At 44.2% G+C, this 16,965-nt stretch overlaps 1 protein-coding gene across 2 annotated transcripts in view; it reads left to right on the forward strand.

The window, feature by feature from the left end:
- Nucleotides 1-6,834: 6,834 nt before the first annotated feature.
- rad51 (RAD51 recombinase) overlaps nt 6,835-16,965 on the forward strand; it is a 127,529-nt gene continuing 117,398 nt past the window's right edge. The window contains exons 1-2 of one of the 2 annotated variants that reach the window (XM_041214292.1): nt 6,835-6,961; nt 13,474-13,576. In XM_041214292.1, the coding sequence (XP_041070226.1) occupies nt 13,496-13,576 (81 nt within the window). In that variant the 5' untranslated portion in view covers nt 6,835-6,961; nt 13,474-13,495. Of the gene's footprint in view, nt 6,962-7,129; nt 7,165-13,473; nt 13,577-16,965 lie in introns of those variants that run through there. The other variant, XM_041214293.1, reaches the window with a different exon arrangement.

Genomic DNA, 16,965 nt, shown 5'->3' on the forward strand with positions numbered 1-16,965 from the left:
ATGGGAAAGAAACTAGAAATTGGCAGAACAAAACCAAAGAATGCTGAAGCATGCCAATTGCTTGCAACTAATTTTTTAAAACGGCTGCAGATGTGAGACTCATTGCCAGTAAATTACCTTGGGCTGGATTTTATGGCTGAAAATCGGGCATGCTACCCTCTTGCGCAAACATAAAATACGGTGTGACGACATCGGGTTGGCAATACAAAGTCATTACGCCATCTCATATTATAGGTGAGCAGGCGCTGAAATTGGAAACCAGCCCACCATTTTGAAATAACCAATTAACAAGCTATTGAGCTTGTTAAAGAGCCAATTGTACGCAATTTTTCATTGCCCACTCCATTTCTTGGGTGCCGGATGCGAAGAAGTTCGGGTGTGCTTTACAGCAGGTCTGACAAGGTGGCACAAGAGCTGAGGAAGAGGCCTGCCAATGGGATCATGGCTGCATGTCGCAGCAGATTCTGCTGACGCTGGCAGCATCTGCATATTTTTGAACTAAATTTATTAACTTTTTTGAAACTGCCATAAGAAGAAAAGAGAGATTGTGAGAGCAGGGGCCCTTTAAATTTGTAGATGTGACTAACTTCCTGGTCATGGCATAACCCTTCTGAGATGTGATGTCCCAGCATAGACTCCTGATTGGGTGCAGAGCTCCTTTCACACCACTAATTGACCCTTTTTCCAGCATTAAGGACACAGTCAGTCTCTACTGGTCTCTGGCTGTGCCAAGTTGGCGGACAAAGATTCCAGGCCATTCGGCATTTGCAGCTAAAAATGTTTTCTGAAGTTAAAGAGCTCTTTGGGCTCACTGTCCAGTCTGTGCTGTTTGGTGTAATTGATCCAATAGGTCCATGGCTGTCCTTTCAGAACCTATGGACTGTCTTCTCTCCACAGTTGCCATTGTTGCTAGGAGGAAAGGGGGATCATGACACCAAATATGACCTCTGCAACCCCATTGGGGTTATGACCCACATTTGGGATCTTCTAGTCTACAAAAAGGATTGACGTCATTCCAAGATGATCCAAATAGACTGTATGGAGTTTATATATTTACTCAATTCAGTTGAATATCTTTTCCACATCAACAAGCTTTCCTATTGCCAGACATAAACTTTGTAAAAATTAATTTTTGGGATATGAGCGTCACTGGCAAGACCAGCATTTATTGCCCATCTCTAATTACCCTTGAGAAGGTGCTGGTGAGCTGCCTTCTTGAACTACTGCAGTCTCATGTAATGTAGGTACACCCACAGTGCTATTAGGGAGTTTCAGGATTTTGATTCAGCGACAGCAATATATTTCCAAATCAGGATGGTGTATGGCTTGGAGGGCAACTTGCAGGTGGTGGTGTTCCCAAGCATCTGCTGCCCTTATCCTCCCAGGTGGTTGAAGTTGAGAGTTTGGAACATGCTGCCGAAGGAGCCTTGGCTAATTGCTGCAGTGCATCTTGTAGATAGCACACATTTCTGCCATTGTGGGCCAGTGGTGAAGGTAGCAAACGTTTAAGGTGGTGGATAGGTATCTTGTTAGTATAATGAATTAAACTGGAGAGCCTCCTCATGTAGTATGATAGCAATTTTGCCAACGCTGAATCCATCTTGTTTGGTAAACAAATTTTAAAATGACTGGTCAGCCTTTTTTTATATTTTACATTGCGCAATGTTCTATTCTGTGCAGTAACCATTTGCTGATTGTGCTTAACAAATTACATGAAATCTTTTTCTAACTTGTTGCTGCTGTCAAAGCAGCTGTTTACTTCACTTACTTATTATTGTATGGTGCCCAAAAATCCTGGGCCTGAATTTTACCCTTGGCAGGCATGCCAGTTGGGAAACGGGTCTCCACCCATGATTGGTCCCTGACCGCGATTTCACACTGGCTGGCCATTAAAGGCCCACCCAGCGTGAAACGCGTCTTCCTAATGGTCGGGAAGGGCCGGGCAGGGTCGGGGGCCGGGTCTAATGGTGACCCAGCAGGTAGTTTAAAAACGGCATAGGCAGCTCCTTGAAGGCTGGCAGGGAAGAACATATCTTCTGCATGCTGAAGACCAAAGCTATGGCCTCAAATGCAGCTAGAGATGCAAGGCAGGAGGGCAGGTCAGGTGGGCACTCAGTGCAGTGTCGCAAAAGGTTTAATGACCTGCTGCGTTCAGGAAAGGTGAATACCATGTTGACATGGATCGGCGTGATGAAGTGTTAAGGTCTTGCCGTCCCCCTGCGGTGCTCGGGGTGATAGAGTCTGAGTGCCAATTGTCAATGATGCCAGAGCTGGCCTAGGGAGAGAGTGCCTTGCTGCTCGAGGGCCACGACTTGGATGTGCTCTGCAAGGTGTTCCTCAGGTGGGGTTGGCCAGGCTGCAATGGTGATGCAGGTAGAGAGTGAACTAATCAATGTCCCTCTGTCCTTTCAGGAGAAGATGAGCCATAACAACACCGAGAGATCACGGACAGGCAGATGCCCCAAACCTCCAAATTCTTACAAGATTTGAGTAGGACGCCTTGGAGCTGGAGAGGCGCCATGCATCTTAGTCAGCCGGTCACGGAGAAGCTTGGGGTGTCAGACGAAGGTAAGAGTGCTGTGCACAAAGGTGAGAGTTTCGGATGGTGCAAACATTCTTGTGTAGTCTCTTCATTGATGGGAGCTTCAAAACTGGAGTCCCTATCGATCATTGAAAGACGATGGTACCATGGTGCAGATATCCATTGTCTCACCAGGGTGCCTGGCATGCACAGTGACAGTGTGATGACTTAAACTAAAGACATGTCGTTATTCTCCCTTAGATTCACCAGCATACACTCATTCTCAGGATCCTGAAGACCCACCCTAACGCCAGAGGACCGCCGGGCTTCAGCTACACCTGCGTCACACCCGCTCTCTGAACCAGGCACCAGCGCAGATACCAGCACCTCGGTGGGTGTTAGATCTTCAGCTAGAATGTCAGAACACAGCGGGCACTTCATGTTCGCTTGAGCAGAGGGTGCCCAGGGTGTCGGCAGTCGGAGAACTTCTGAACACCAGGACAATGCTGAATTGAAGGCAGATGATGAGCACCTGGAGTCATCCATTAGGCAGCAGATGTTGGATGTCCAGCGGGAGGATCTGGCGGAAATTCATAAGGGTATGCGTGCCATGGTCTCTGTTGTGTAGGAGTCTATGCGGAGCATAAACACTGCGTTGACCCTCATGACCAAGTGCACTGCCTCCTCCATTGAGAGAGTGGCAACTCTCATGGAGAGGCAGCTCCAGGGACAGAATCAGGGGTTCCTGGGATTGTGCTCGGAACTGCAAGCCCTCACACAGACAATGACCTCAGGTGGTGAGTGCCAGTGTGGGAGATGGATGAGGCACCCAGTATCCCAGCTAGGTGCCTGTCCATCAATGGCAAACAGGGAGGTCCAGAGTGACCTCATGTTGGCGCACAAGTTGCTTGTCCTCTCCGCGGGCTCCCCTCAGGGTGCTCTGGATGATGGCAGCAGCTCCTCCGCCCCTGAGCCAGTGACCGTGGCATTTGATGAGGCTGTGATGACTGGAGATGCCAGCCGTGGCACAGGCCACTCCCTCTCAGGCAGGATCAGCACGAGCAAATGTAAATTTAAGGCACCACAAGCACTAGAGGGACTGGTCATGGGTGATCTTCTGTTCTGCAATGTTTTGTTTATGTTTACTGGTCTGGGAATGAAGACCAGAGAAGGTTATGTTAATTAGTTTGGATTGTGAAAATGACATAAAGTTTGTTTTCGTTGTAATGGCCTGAGTATGCTTCACCTTTTTATTTTTTGGTGCAGGGTATGCCAGAATGTAATGCTGGCTGTGAGTGGCTCTAAACTTTATTGCACAGGCACTGAGTGGACCTTGGGTTCAAATGAAAGGGTAATTTCAGACATCCAGGATGGAGGCAGCAGTGCTTGCATGAGGTGGAAGCAGCCTAGCAGAAGGAGCATTGGATCAAGGCATCCTTGTTGACTCTGCCTCCCTGAAGGATACAGAGGTCTGCCTCCACGCCCTCAGCGTTCTCCTCACTATGCTCCTCTTCTGACTCACTACTGGATTCATCCTCTGTGGCCTGTGGAGCTGCATCAAGATCCTCTTCCTCCAGTGGGTCTCCCCTAGCCAGTGCCAGATTGTAGAGAGCGCAGCATGCAACCACTATCAGTGACATTTGTTCTGGGGGATATTGTAGTGCTCCCCCTGAACGGTCCCGGTATCAGAAGCACCATTTTCAGAAGACCTATGGTCCTCTCTATCACCACCCTTGTGAAGGCATGACTTCTTTTATAATGCTGCTCTGCCTCTGTTCTTAGGTGGCAGAGAGCCAAATTTTCAACAGATAGCCCTTGTCACCCAGCAGCCATCCACCCAGTCAGGCCGGAGCACTGAATAGCCTCGGGACCTGGGAGTTTATCAAGATATAAGTGTCATGGGAGCTGCCAGGGTACTTTGCACACATTTGCAGAATCTGCGTCCTGTGGGGTCACACACTATCTGGATGTTCATTGAATGGAATCCCTTCCTGTTGACGAAGGCACCCGGCTGACCCTCTGGCGCTTTGATGGCCACATGTGTGCAGTTGATTGCACCCTGGATGCGAGGCAACCCAGCAATCACTGCAAACCCTTTGGCTTGCTCAGCCTGGCTGGCCTCATCCATATGGAAATTAATAAATATCATTACTCACCTGAAAAGAGCTTCTGTCACCAGTTTGAGATAACTGTGGACAGCTGATTGGGACACTCCACAAAGATCCCCCACTGATCCCTGGAAAGAGCCTGTGGCATAGAGGTTGAGGGTCACTGTGATCTTCAGAGCCACTGGCATGGGTTTCCATTGGAAATTTGTTATATGATTGGTCTGAGATCACCTCCAATTTCTCAAGCAATAACTTGATTTCAAAATTCTCACTCATGTTTTCAAACCCCTTCTGGCTCTTGCCCCTGGTGGTAGTGATTGGAGGTGATCTCAGACCCAATCATATGACAAATGGAGATCACAGTCTCTCTGGAGAGGCAGAGCCTCCATAAGCATTGCACCTCCAGCATACTGAGGTAGCTGCATCGCTGCCTGTAAGCCCTGACAGCAGGATAATGGTGTCTTCTGCAGCCCCTTCCACCTTGGATTACCTGCTGGCCCTGCACCCCTTGTGCCTGCACCTCTCCTCCCACAGGTTGCTCCCCTGGAAGCTGCATTGGGACATCTGGCCTCCTCTCCCTTTTGCCCCTCTTCCTCCTCAGAGAAGGTGTCTCCAGCGGAGACCACAACCCCCATTACTAGGGTAACAAAAGGCTATCTGATACCTGGAAGTGTCCACATGGTCAAAATCCTCCGGGGTACCTGGAGACATCAATGAGTCCTGAAATGCTAAGAATGAAGCTCAGAACAATGAAGTTGTCAAGTTCAAATAAGCAACCAGCAGCAAACTATCTCCTGACCTCTTCACTGCTCACACTGGCAATGCTGTTGTGCCTTTTTATCCTGGTCTTGGATGAGATTAGGCTTTAGGTTGGATGGACAGTGAAAATTTTAATTTAATTGATTATTTAATGGCCTTAACAGGCCTTTTAATTGTCGGTGGGCGTGCTGCTGACTCTGGCGCACACCCGCCGACTGAACTATTGCGTGACCGCATGTTGATGTCGGCATGCTCGACCCACGTAAATGCACGTCACTTGATTGCAGGGATAGGGAGGGGCAAGAGCCAGAAGGGGTTTGAAAACAAGGGTGAGAATTTTTAAATCAAGATATTGCTTGAGAAAAATAACAATTAACGTTTTGAGTCTCTGAAGAAGTCATACGGACTCGAAAAGTTAACTTTTTTTATCTCTCCACAGATGCAGTTGGACCTGCTGAGCTTTTCCAGCATTTTCTGTTTTTGTTTCAGATTTCCAGCATCCGCAGTATTTTGCTTTTATCTTTGTTTACTAAGGCACGAATGTGAGGTCAGAAGTTCATCTCAGGATCAAATGTGATACTGAGGTTGCACCAACATCACCAAAACAGATTATCTGATCCATTCAACCATAAGTCCTGATTTTTCCAGGACAGTCCCAGATTTTCAGTAAATGTGCTGGGGCCCCAACAATTTCCTCGAAATCATTCCAACATCATGGTTTTCAGGTTTCCCTTTTTGGACAACTTTTAAACTTTGTCAATGGGAGCAAATTGGAGGCAAAATAATAATGTAAACTGATAGGATACAGCAGGGTAGGGATGATTGACAGATGATGCCAGGGAGACAGCCCAGCTGGACTTACACTCCAGGAGCGATCTGCCTGGGCCACTCACCCAGATGTGGTTTTGACAGCATCTCTTGGCAACCATGAGCTTGCTGATGATGGAGGATGTGAGGCAGGTGGTGCAACTTCAGATAAAAGCCGATGCTCAGTGAGGGGGCGAGGGACAAACAATTCAGTGCTACAGTGGATTGGGGCAGAATCACAGGTTCTCATAGCCCCTTAATATGAAACTCTCAAGGGCATTTAGGGATGAGCAATAAATGACGGCCTGGTTAGCGACGCCCACGCCCTATGAAAGAATAAAGAAGAAAATCCTACTCGGGTCTGGTCATTGTGTCCTGGTTTTGACTTTCGAAAATCTGTTCACCCGAATTCAAACATCACAACCAAAGCACGTTATGCGATCCAATCATATCATTTGCTCCTTGCGGGGCAGAGTGCTTCGTCCACACTGGTGCCGAATTTGCCACTCCGTTTTTCTTCTCGACGGGCCGTATGGAACCAACTCCCCTCAGCTGGGCGCGTGCTTGTGCGGGTGTCTTTCAGCGCGCGCACGCTCCTTCTGCTTCTCCTCCTCTGCAACGGTGGGCTCTATACGCGCTGCGTCACGACGTCACCGCGAAGTGGCGCGCTTTATGTAATAGTCAACAGCTGCGAGCTTGAGGTTGTGCGAGGTTAACGGACAGCGCTGGTGCGAGCGGACAGCGGGCACTAGCCTCTTATTCTGAGGTAAAGGAATGAGTGATTTCGGGCGGTGACTATGGTTGCTGAAGCTCCCCCTTTCCTCTTTGGCTTTGCCCCCCGGGCAGGCCTGCACTTAATGGGCACCTTCCGGACCAGCCGTCGTCAATAACAGGACAACGCTCTCCCGCTCAAGTAGTCCAGGTCCATCTCCCGGCCTGTGCTGAGTTAAGAAGCTTGTAGTAAAGAAGGTGCGATTGATTTCCGAGGGCGAGGATCTGAGGAGGGAGGAGAATCGGCCCAGAGGCCCTCATCTAACCAGCAGAGTCTGACTTTGATTCCTGGCTGCGATGCCGACTATAGTTAAATAGCCTCCATGATGTTGTCCCTCACCGCTCCCCCTCCCCCAAAACACCCCTTTCCTCCTGCAGTGAGGTACTGGACTACAGTCCCTCAGAGAGGGTTCGAGGGCAGTGATGAACACATACATAGAGATGGTGGACTTGCTGGGTACTTTGAATCATTCGTTATTGTTTTCATTTAAAACAGGAACATCAGACTCAGAGTTGACAACCTGACACTTGGTATTGGCCATATTTGCCAAAAGTTATTTGCACATACGGGTGGAAAGTAAAGTGTTTGCCACTTTTTGGGGATGGATCAAGCACAATGTACACCAATTTCTGGGTGCAAGGTCCTGCACTTAATCTGATCCACTATGTTGGTCCTAACTGTTTTAAGGCATCGCAGGTGGCTGCCTGAAATCAGCATTGGATTGATTTAAACATACAAAAAGCGCTGTCTCTTTTGCAAAAACTAGTTGGAGCAGGGGCAGAGCAAGCTCCAACTAGTTATCCCAGTTCTACAGTGGCCTAACCAGCAGACCTTGAAGGGTCACTATAACAGACTTGGTGGTCTACTTGACACCAATGTGAGCTTCTCATCACGTATCTGTTCCACCACCAAGACTGCTTACTTTAAACTCCCAACATCACACAACTCCACTTGTATCTCATCTGTTGCTAAAGCCTTCAGCCTTGCCTTTGTTGAATTGACCGTGTTTGGTCACCCATAAACTTGTGCTTATCCAAACCTCTGCTGCGTGTACCTTAACTTGCACTGTGACCTGTTCACCCGTCACTCCTGTGCTACATTGGTTTCCCACTTGATAATGCCTTGTTTTCAAGTCCAAATCCTTGTTTTTAAATCGCCCATGGCTTCGTTCACTCCTATCTCTATAACCACTTCGAGCCTTCACGATTTTTCCTTTCCTCCAATTCTGATCTCTCATACATTCCTGATTTTAAACGCTTCACAGTTGGAGGCTGTGCCTTTAGCAGCCTTGGCTCAAACCTCAAACTCCCTGCTGAAAGCCCTCTGCCTCTTTCCTTTGCCCCCCCCACCAAGCTGGCTTTTAAGATGGTCCTTAAAACCTATCCGTTCACCTGAGTATTTGGTTGACTATCCTGATATCTCCTACTATGGCTCGGTGTTTCTTGATTGTGCTCTTGTTGAGTCCTTGGGATTGTTTTACAATGTTAAAGGTGCTATATAAATGCAAGTTATTGTTGATGGCTGCTGAGGAAGTGGCTGAGAAAATGAGCCCCCCTCTATTCCAAAGCACCGTTATCTCCCTGGAATTGCAGCCTTTCGACCCCTCATCCTGCCTATTAGAGTTTCATTAACACCCCGCACAACTCCCCCGCCTCCCTGTTCACAAATCCTGTTCACCCGGTGCCATGCCTCTCCACAAACTGCTCCTGATTCCTGTTGTTCCTGAGTGTGACAAATAAATCTCTGCCGACGTTAGGGGATGCTATTGTGCTAAATTCAAAGGTGTTAGTATTTTAGTCTGTGAAAAAGGAGTTTCTAGGAAACTTAGCATAGCATATTATAGATTGGGTGGAACTGTTCTGTAGGCCATTTGTTTGACAATCCTAATCTAAAACTTACTATATAATTTATTTCTACTGTACCTAAGGAAGAAAAGAAACCTGTGTTTATATAGCACCTTTCACGATCTTAGGATGTTTTCACATTCACAGTAATTGAAGTCTTTTTTGAGGTAAAGTCACTATTGTAGTAGATTTGTGGACAGCGTGGTCCCAAAAGCAGCAATGAGTTAGAAGACTAAGTCATCTGTTTTAGTAATATTGTTTACAACAGCTTTTATTTATAAGGCACCTTTGATGTAATAAAATGTCCTAAGGCACTTCACAGGAGTGTTATAAAGCAAAATGTGGCACTGAGCCACATAAGGTGATATTAGGGCAAATGGCCAAAAGCTTGGTCAAGGAGGTAGGTTTTAAAAAGAGGCAGATAGATGGAGAGGTTTAAGGAGGGAATTTCAGAGCTTGGGGAATTCCAGAATTTAAGGGAGCTCCCCTGCTTTGTGAATGATATTATTCACAAAGGTTGAGATAGACAGATTTTTAATTAGTAAGGGAATCAAGGGTTATGGGGGAAAAGGCAAGAAAGTGGAGTTGAGGATTTGCAGATCAGCCATGATCTCATTGAATGGCAGAGCAGACTCCTACGTCTTATGGTCTTATTGTAACTTTTATTCCACCCAAGAGTGCCTGTAGGCTGTTAGTTTAATATCAGAAAGAGGGCACTTGTGACAATAAAGTACTGCACGTGTGTCGGTTTAGATGACATGCTTAAGTTTCTTGAATGTGGCTTAAACCCACAATTTTCTGCGTCTGATGGGAGGATGCTACTAAGCAGTTAATACAGAATAGGCTGTAGAATGAATTTTTATGTATTTTGTTTATTCTAGGAGCAGTTTTCCTATTTATCTAAAATTAGTTCAAACATTGCATGTAAAAGAATAGAATTCCCAAAAGTAATGGGGGGAGTATTTAAACACTGTTGCTACCCCCATCAGCACCACTCATGGATGTTTTTCAATTATATAGGTGCTACATAAATGAGTTATAGAGTCAGTGTTTTACAACATGGAAAGAGGCCCATTGTGTCCACACTGGTCTTCGAGCCCCTACCTACTCTAATCCCATTTTCTAGCACTTGGCCTGCAACCTTGTATGGTATGCCATTTCAGGTTTTCATCTAAATACTTCTTAAATGTTGTGAGGGTTCTCGCCTCTACCATTCTTTCAGATAGTGAGTTCCAGCTACTCCCCACCTGCCGGGTGGAAAAAAAGTTTCCTTAAATCCCCTCTAAACCTCCTGCCCCTTACCTTAAATCTCTGCCCCCCTGGTTATTGACCCTGCCACTAAGGAGAAAAGTTTCTTCCTATCTGTCCTATTGATGCCCCTCATAATTTTGTACACTTCAATCAGGTCGCCCCCTCAGCCTTCTCTTTTCTAAGGAAAACAACCCCAGGCTATCTAGTCTCTCTTCATAGCTGAAACCCTCCAGCCCAGGCAACATCCTGGTGAATCTCCTCTGCACCCTCTCTAGTGCAATCACTTCCTATAGTGTGGTGACCAGAAATGCACACAGTACTCTAGATGTGGCCTAACTAAAGCTTTATACAGCTCCATCATAACCTCCTTGCTCTTGTATTCAATGACTCTACTAATAAAGGCAAGTATCCTATTTGCCTTCTTAACCACCTTATCTGCCTGTCCTGTTGCCTTCAAGGATCTATGGGTCCAAGGTCCCTCTGATCCTCTATACCTCCTAGGGGCCTACCATTCGTTGTGTATTCCCTTGCCATGTTAGCTCTCCCAAAATGCATCACCTCGCACTTTTCAGGATTAAATTCCATTTGCCACTGTTCTGACCAGCCTGTCTATATTGTCCTGTAGCCTAAGGCTTTCCTCGATATTTACCACACCACCAATTTGCGAACTTACTGATCATACCTCCTGTGTTCATGTTCATTAATGTACACTACAAACAGCAAGGGACCCAGCACCGAACCGTACAGTTTGCCACTGGACACAGGCTTCCAGTCAAAAAAACAACCTTCGACCATCACCCTCTACCTCCTGCCACTAAGCCAATTTTGGATCCAATTTGCCAAATTGCCCTGGATCCCATGGGATCTTACTTTCTTGACCAGTCTCCCATGCAGGACTTTGTCAAAAGCCTTACTGAAGTCATTGTAGACTACATCAACTCCACTATCCTCATCTACACACCTTGTTTTAGAGTTGTTTTGGAAATTTATGTACGTTTATCTCATATGGTTGTCATTTAAACAGGATACATCAAGTTACAGTAGTTTTGGACAGCTTTATAAAATAAATGATAATGTGGATAAAAATGACACTTTTCTCTCGTAGGTGAATCTAGGAACAAGGGGCCCTAATCTTAAATTTTGAACTAATCTGATTAAATTCAAGCTTTTAAAAAGATATATTTGAGAAAGGGGGTTGGATATTTGGATTAAAGAATAAGAGGTACCATTACTGACACACTGACAGAGCAGGCAGAGGTGAAACGAATAGCTTACTTCTGAGGATATTTTCAGCTGGTTGCTCTTCAGTCTATTTTTGATGGCTGATTCCATTAATTTCCTAATGACCAAACTTAGACTAACATCTGTAATTGCATCTGAGTCTCTTGTCCTTCTTGAATGGGAACATTTCCTGTTTTTCAGTTAGACCATTCGATTGTCCCTCAATGAGAGTTGTTACAATTCCTGTAGAGACCAAAAACTTTAAAAAAGAAATTGAAACTTCCAGTTAATAGCTGAAAGAATGACACATCAAAATTTCAGATTTTAAGATGTTTGCTGTAACAAATTACTAAAATCAATATTAACTAAACACCGTCTTTGTCGGAAACTTGTACTTGAAAATACAGAATGAAATACCTGCCTCTAATTTTTAGCCCAATCGTTTTTAGCCCAACCAAAACAATACACTTCACAAGTATAATTTACTCTGTTCTTTACACAGAATTCATTTTTCCCAGAATCAATCCAAAGTGATTTTTTTGCTTCCGAGAGTTTATTCCTGTTTTTTTCTCAGCCAGGAAACTTGTAAACTTAGAACTGTCTTTCCCCATGAGGTTTTCTTTTCCCGGAGACTCTCCCTGTAGCCTTAGCCAAACTCTTCCAGCCTCGTTTTAACTCCCCACAAATTTGATCTTTTCAATCCGAGTGTAAGCATCCACCTGCATTCCTACGCAGCAGATCTTGGAGACCTTTTTGGCCTCTAGTTGCTCCCTCTTTTCTGGATCCAGGCAGACTCAAACACCCTGAAAATTAGAGGCAGGTATTTCATTCTGTATTTTCAAGTACAAGTTTCCGACAAAGACGGTGTTTAGTTAATATTGATTTTAGTAATTTGTTACAGCAAACATCTTAAAATCTGAAATTTTGATGTGTCATTCTTTCAGCTATTAACTGGAAGTTTCAATTTCTTTTTTAAAGTTTTTGGTCTCTACAGGAATTGTAACAACTCTCATTGAGGGACAATCGAATGGTCTAACTGAAAAACAGGAAATGTTCCCATTCAAGAAGGACAACAGAGACTCAGTGATATCCTATAACCTGGTCTTTGCAATGGCTTCCTCCTCATCCTTCCCCATGACAAGGTGGAACATGTGGGCCTTATATCTAGCTAGAAATGCTAATTAGCTGCCCTTAAGAGCCTAACTGCCTTTCACCTTGGAACTAAATGGACAATTTAAAGCCCACCTGTTTAGAACCCAACATTCTCAACAATTTTCTGGGACTTTGAGAGTCTCCAGGCATAAATATCTTGCACCTTCTTCCTAGTAAAACAGTCGAAGTCTTCCTTTGATTTCTAACAATCAGATCACCCAGACACTCTGTCAGACAGACTTCAGAACAGTCACATGACTCCCTTAATTTTACCTTAAATTTAAAGACCAAGTCCCAAACCGTAACAATCTTATAAACCTTGTAATTATAACAGAGTCAGTGCTTCATGAATCTCTAAGATAAAAGCTAAGTATTGCAGATGATGGAAATCTGAAACAAAAACGAAATGCTGGAAAAACTCAGTGGGTCTAACAACTTCTGTGGAGAGAAAAACAGTTAACGTTTTGAGTCCTTTAGAGCTCTGAAGAAGAGTCATATGGGCTTGAAACGTTTTTCTCTCCACAGATGCTGTTAGACTTGCTAAATTTTTCCAGAATTTTCTGTTTTTGCTTCATATCTGTTGAACATATCTAGAATTTATGCTTTGCTAATGTTGCAGTCTTAAAGGAGCTTGCTCAGCATGTATTTCAAGTTTGACATTATCTGCTTAGAGAGGATTTACTGGGAATAATGAATGATTTCACAAAATAATCATCTCCACATTCTCATTTTGAATTTCCAGTGAACCTCTTGGGGTTTTGATTCCTCCCTGAATACCTTATTTCATATTACAGTACAATTCCTAATGAAGCCCAAAGCACGTGATTTGTTTTGGGTGTATCTACATTAATAACTCTTTGCTAATTGCTTATAATATTCTCATAACTGTGTCTTTTCTTGTGACAATCTGCTCTGAGTTTAAAAACAACTATTGGTTTGGTACAGGGCATGGTTTGCGGCAGCAATGTGAAAAAACTGCTGAAATGTTAGTTCTGCCTTCATAATCCTTTGTCAGTTATAATTGTATTTAAATTTCAGTTTCTGTACTTGAAGTTCCAAAATGGCAATGCAAATGAGAACTGAAGAGAATGCTGCAGTTGAAGAGGAAAATTTTGGACCACAAGCTATATCTCGTTTGGAGGTAAGTGTTACAAAAAAAACTTCATCATTGAAGGAACTTAAATTTGACCCTTTTTTTTTCTAACCTATGTACGTAAGCTGTATTTCACTTATAGTTCTCTAATTTTTGGGTCTGTTTTGCTCATGGCTTTGCCCTTGAGGTTGATCTGCTCCAGTTCTTCAGTCAGAATTTTTATTAAGATTTTGGTCAAGTGTAATGATGGGTTAGTAAAATGTTCTTTCTATATCCGTTCGGCAAAGCATCCAGCAGTTCAGTTTAAAACTCCAATTTGCCTTTTCAAGTTTTGCAGAGAGCATCTTGAGCTGTCTTACAAAAGATTGAAATGCTTGTAATTAGAATTTGAGAAATTCACTCTCAAACCACTCAACCGCCATTTCATGTGGCCTGCATTTGTCATGGCATTTTTGCTGACGTCAATATAATAAATTGTTCCTTCACTTCTGGCTTTTGAAGCTGCTATTCCGTTTACCACTTTAGGATTATACTGGAAGGCAAGGTCAGCCCAAGGATTCTTTTCCCCATGTCTAACTGCCTCCTCAAATCCCTTTTTCTTCTGCCTACCCTCTTTACCTGCAATATCAAGTACAAAGGAGCCATGGAATTCATTGTCTTGCATTAAAACCAAGTTTGCAACTGCTGTTGCCCTTATCTTCCTCCCCTCTCTAGCCTTGTTCTCCCATCATTGCAATTTTTCTCTCATTTCCCCCTTGTGTTCACCACACATCTGTTCTCATGAGACCTACCCTCAGCTTTCTTGATCATTCAGCCTACCTAGCCTTGTGAAGACCTATCATAGCTGATATTGTTAATGGTTCCCTTTGTTCAGACATTGTTCATGTCATTTTGAGTAGTGCTGTCATCATCCCACTTGTCCTTACCTATAAATCTACTCGACTTAGCTCTAACTGTTGCCTATTTAACTTCTCTTAGCATGTTTAAGGATTTTAAAAAATATATCACCTCCTGGCCTTCTCTCAGCACTGACCAAACCCATTAATAACAATTGTAAATGATATAAAAGTTTTCATATAGAAAGGCTTCCCAAGGCATTCCACATTAGATATAAGGAATATAGGTACTGAGTCATAGGAGGGATTTGGAGATGTGATCAAAACCTTGGTCAGAGAGGTGGATTTTAAGGAGGCAAGGAACGTAGAGAGGGCTCCAAGGGAATTCCAGACTGTGGGATCTAGATGCTTGAAGGTGGAGTCACCAATGAATGAACAAAAAAATTAGAGCACATGTCAGTGGTAAACAGTCCGGTTGAGTCCTGTGGTTGCTGGATAGAAGGTTATGGAAGTGGATAAAGGGGTGAGGTTATAGAGAGATTTAATGATGAGGGCAGCAATTTAAAAGTTACAGGCCTCGAAGCTATACTTGGGTCGGTATTGACTGGGTGGGTGGGTAAGCTGGACTTGGTGTAGTAAAGGATATGATATGAGAAGCAGCATTTTGGGAGAGCTGGAATTTATGGATGGTGAGGATGAGTAGCTGGCAAAGACTACTGGAGTAATCCTGTCAGGAGGTGACAAAGGCACCTTCAGGCAACCTTCAGGCTTGGGCTGATAAGTAGCACACAATTGCCAGGTAATGACCATATCAATAAAGTGAGAATCTAATCATCTCCCCATAACATTCAATGGTATTACCATTGTTGAACTGGACCAGCCATATAAATACAGTGGTGACAAGAGCAGATCAGAGGCTGGGACTTTTCTGGTGAGTAATCCACCTGACTCCCCAAAATCTCTCTACCACCTGCAAGACACAAGTCAGGCGTATGATGCAATACTCTTTTCTTGCTGGATGAGTGCAGCTTGACACCATTCAGGATAAAAAAGCCTGCTTGATCGGCACCCGTCCACCACCTTATTCATTTCCTCTACCACTGATGCACAGTGGCAGCAGTGTGTACCATATACTGTACAGGATACACTGCAGCAACTCGCCAAGGCTCCTTCAACATTACCTTCCGAACTCTTTACCTCCACCACCTAGAAGAACAAAGGCAACAAATGCATGGGTACACCACCTGCAGGTTCCCCTCCAAGCCACACATTGTCCTGACTTGGAACCATATCGCCAATCCTTTACTGTCACTGGGTCAAAACCCTGGAACTCCCTTCCTAACTGTACCATGGGTCTACCTACATAACGTGGACTGCAGTGGTTAAAGAACATGATTCACCATCACCTTAAAGGCAATTAAGGATAGCTAACAAATGCTGGGCTAGCCAGCAATGACCAAATCCCACGAAAGAATGAAAAATGTGAAAGGTTCAGTTGTGGCTTAGCTGAGCTAAGATGGAGGCTGTTAATGTTATGGAAGTAGGTGATTCATGGAGAGGAAATGGGGCTGGAAACTTAACTTGAGGTCAAACAGGATGCTGAGTTTATGAACAATCTGTAGAGTAGAGGGGACTGGAGAGAGGGAGAGAAATAGATGACAATAATTGGGTAAGCAAAGGAAGGGGTGGACTTGTTGATTTTAGTCCCCAGCACAAATTCTTTATTACTTCTGTCTTACTTGAATACCTAAGAAATAGGAGCAGGAGTAGGCCCTCCAACCTACTCCACCATAGTATCAGAAATGACTGATCTACATCAAATCCTCTTTCCTTGTCTGTCCCTTTATCCCCTCTTTCCTTTAGTGTTAAAAAATCTATTGATCTCAATCTTGACTACACTGGGACGTTGCTTTAAGGCAATCCATGGGGACTATATCTCGAGTCCACGTTATGGGTGACACTGCATTATTTCATAGCTGTGTCTTTAGCCTAGTGCTCAGGCGTGACCCTGCAAGGACCAATATTGCATGCATATCCCTACAGCTTTCAGTTCTTGCGCTCTAAAATAAGTAAATAAAGCAGGTGCTGTTAAAATCAACCAAATAATGAAATGGTTGTTTTTAATTATTATTTTTTGAAGTTGGTGGCTGTGTTGTCGTGGAGGGAGAGTTGTGACCACATTTGCAGAATGAAAATTTTGGGGTCTGAGACTTGTGCTATACCAAATTCTGTCCTATAGCAGCATCCTAGTGCATACTCATGACTGAGCGTTTCCACCCCTCTGGGGCAGAGAATTCCAAAGATTTCCACACAAACTCTCCTCAAAATCACTCCAAGATAAGTGTATTCTTCCTTGGGAATGGGAACCAAAAATGTACACAGTGCTCCAGGTGTGGCCTCACCAAATTCTTTATGTATTTGCAACCGAATTTTTTTACTCTTGTATTCCCACCCCTTTGCAATAAAGGCTAAGATACCATTTTCCTTCCCAACTACTAGCTGTACCTGCATGTCAACTTTGTATTCATCTACAAGGAAACCCAAATCTCTCTGCATAACAGCATTTATGAATTTCTCATAAATTGGAGAGGTTGGGATGTT

Source organism: Carcharodon carcharias, chromosome 20 (genome assembly GCF_017639515.1).
Source record: "Carcharodon carcharias isolate sCarCar2 chromosome 20, sCarCar2.pri, whole genome shotgun sequence".
In the NCBI taxonomy this organism is placed as follows: Eukaryota; Metazoa; Chordata; class Chondrichthyes; order Lamniformes; family Lamnidae; genus Carcharodon; species Carcharodon carcharias.